The sequence below is a fragment of the Acanthisitta chloris genome, unplaced genomic scaffold (genome assembly GCF_000695815.1).
Source record: "Acanthisitta chloris isolate BGI_N310 unplaced genomic scaffold, ASM69581v1 scaffold3465, whole genome shotgun sequence".
In the NCBI taxonomy this organism is placed as follows: Eukaryota; Metazoa; Chordata; class Aves; order Passeriformes; family Acanthisittidae; genus Acanthisitta; species Acanthisitta chloris.
Window position 1 is genome coordinate 1 of NW_008675197.1, and position 2,496 is coordinate 2,496.

A 2,496-nucleotide genomic window follows, 5' to 3' on the forward strand; every position below is an offset into this window, starting at 1 on the left:
TCACTCAATTCCCTCTTCCAGATCACTTATAAAGACGTTAAACAGTACTGGCCCCAGTACAGATCCCTGCTGCCAGCTTGATGTAACTCCATTCCCCACCACTCTCTGGGTCTGGCCAGTTTTTTCCCAGTGACTAGTGCACTTGTACAAACCACGAGCTGCCAATTTCTTCCGGAGAATACTGTGGGAAACAGTGTCAAAGGCTTTACTAAAGTCCATGCAGACAACATCTGCAGCCTTTCCCTCATCCACTAAGCAGGTCACCCTGTCACAGAAGAAGATCAGGTAGATCAGGCAGGACCTGCTTATCACAAACCCATGGTGGCTGGGCCTGATCCCCTGGTTGCCCTGTGCAGACAACATCTGCAGCCTTTCCCTCATCCACTAAGCAGGTCACCCTGTCACAGAAGAAGATCAGGTAGATCAGGCAGGACCTGCTTATCACAAACCCATGGTGGCTGGGCCTGATCCCCTGGTTGCCCTGAATGTGCCAACGAACCTTAAAGCTTAGTTTGCTTAGTTCTGCTTTCTGTGGTCTTCTGCTACCTCTGCCTGTTCTTTGGTTTTTAAATAAATGTCATCAGATGAAACTTTTCCTAAATTTTTCTCTTTATTTAGCTGAGGGCCATCATGACAGTGCTCTTACCCATGTTCTGTATACCATCATAGCTTTCCTGGGTGTTGCAGATCACAAGGTAAATAACTTGTATTCTAGTAGGTTTAATATTTTTCTAACTTCTGTAGGTAAGAATTTCACCATCTCAGAGCTAATCCAAGCCTAAGTCAAAACCAAAGAGCTGAACATCCCCAGTGGAACTGAACCAGCATTCTAATTTTTACATCCTGATTGGAGTATAAACAGCTTTGACACAGCATCCCAAACCTTATAAGATTCAACATGTATAACTTATTGATAAGGACTTTGCTGTGATGCATAACATAAAAGGACTCATCAAAATTGCCATGAAGTATTCTGCCATCAGTGTTCTGGTTGTTCATAATGCTTCGCATACAAGCAATTTCTTGCTCATTTTTGGGGCCTGTGTTTTGTTGCTGCTTCTGTATATTTCCTCAGTCTTTCCTTTACATTAGACATTTGTATTTGAAGACACAGACTCTTGATGCTCCTCAGCAGTAGAGTCCCATTGTAATTGGTGCTGTGAGTAACTGAGTATCATAATCTCACTGTACAGGCTTGGCCTGGCTGATGGAGTTGTTCTCTTAGCTTAGTCTTGCTGCTTAAAGTGGCTGCATTGAGGAGTAAAACAGGGGAAAAAAACCCAATACTGAGCAGCTGAGAAAGTATTCATATAAAAATGACATGTTAGGCTGGTTTACAGTGCAGGAGGCAGGAGTGATCTCAGGGAGATGAGATGCTCTGTGTATGTATCTTGTGATTCATCTTGTGAAAGAAAATGTTGTGAAGAAATGTGATATGGTGTGATTAAAGGTAAGTGGATGAACAGGTTATGAAGGGCTTAGGGGACAAGGTGATGTGACCCTTTGGGGGTTGATGGATGCTGTCAACATGTTTTTGATAGTGGAACAAGCTTTGTGTGATTTTTCTTCTTCCTTCTGCTGTTCACTACCATTTTGCTACTGTTTCTTGCTCATTAACACCATTGATAGTTCTAAAATTCAAATCATATTAGGTTGTTGTGAATACTGCTAAGTATAACCACGTGTGCTAATGTTACTGTTTTTAGCTAGAGTAACAACTACAGGAAACATCCTGTCTCTGAATTTTGTTGCCAAGTTAAGGAAAGCACAATAATCTTTCCTCCGTGTAAGTGTAACTGTGGAGTGATGTTTTTGGCTCTCAAGACATGCTGACAGGATGTTATGTTTGCAGGGAGGAGTGCTGCTCCTGGTGCTGGCACTGTGCTGTAAGGTTGGTTTTCACATGGCTTCCCGGAAACTATCTGTAGATGTAGGTGGAGCCAAGCGTCTCCAAGCTCTGTCTCATCTCGTTTCCGTCCTTCTGTTGTGCCCATGGGTCATTGTCCTCTCTCTGACAACAGAGGTAAGACAATAAGCACAAAGATAAACCCTTTTTTGTGATGCTTCTGCTTGCAAAGTGCCGTTTTTATCTTCCCTTTAAAATGCCTCTAAGATTAGCAAAGCTGTTTTATTTGTTTTGGTAGTAAGCTCTGTTTGAAAGGTTTCCTTTGTGGTTTTTTTCTTCTCTATTGTGATTTATATCTGTGCAATACCTTAATTTCCTGTTTTATGTGATAATTTTTATTTCATCTTCCTAGCTCAGATATTACATCTTGGGTTCGTCTACTAACGTTGCACAGGCATTAATGACTTTTATCACAGGGTTGACCTGCCTGGTGGGGTTGTTTTATTATCACAGAATCACAGATTCAGCCAGATTGGAAAAGACCTCAAAGATCATTGAGTCCAACCCTACTGTCGTTACTAGACCATGGCACTAAGTGCCACATCCAGTCTCCTCTTGAAAACCTCCAGGGATGGTGAATCCACCACCTC

At 42.2% G+C, this 2,496-nt stretch overlaps 1 protein-coding gene across 1 annotated transcript in view; it reads left to right on the top strand.

Moving 5' to 3' along the window:
- Positions 1 to 618: 618 nt before the first annotated feature.
- Positions 619 to 2,496, top strand: part of LOC103803088 (zinc transporter 5) — a gene marked incomplete at its 5' end in the record, with an annotated part of 5,635 nt that continues 3,757 nt past the window's right edge. The window contains 2 exons of the mRNA XM_009075626.1: positions 619 to 695; positions 1,853 to 2,023. Coding sequence (XP_009073874.1) covers positions 619 to 695; positions 1,853 to 2,023 — 248 coding nt within the window. The remainder of the gene's footprint in view (positions 696 to 1,852; positions 2,024 to 2,496) is intronic.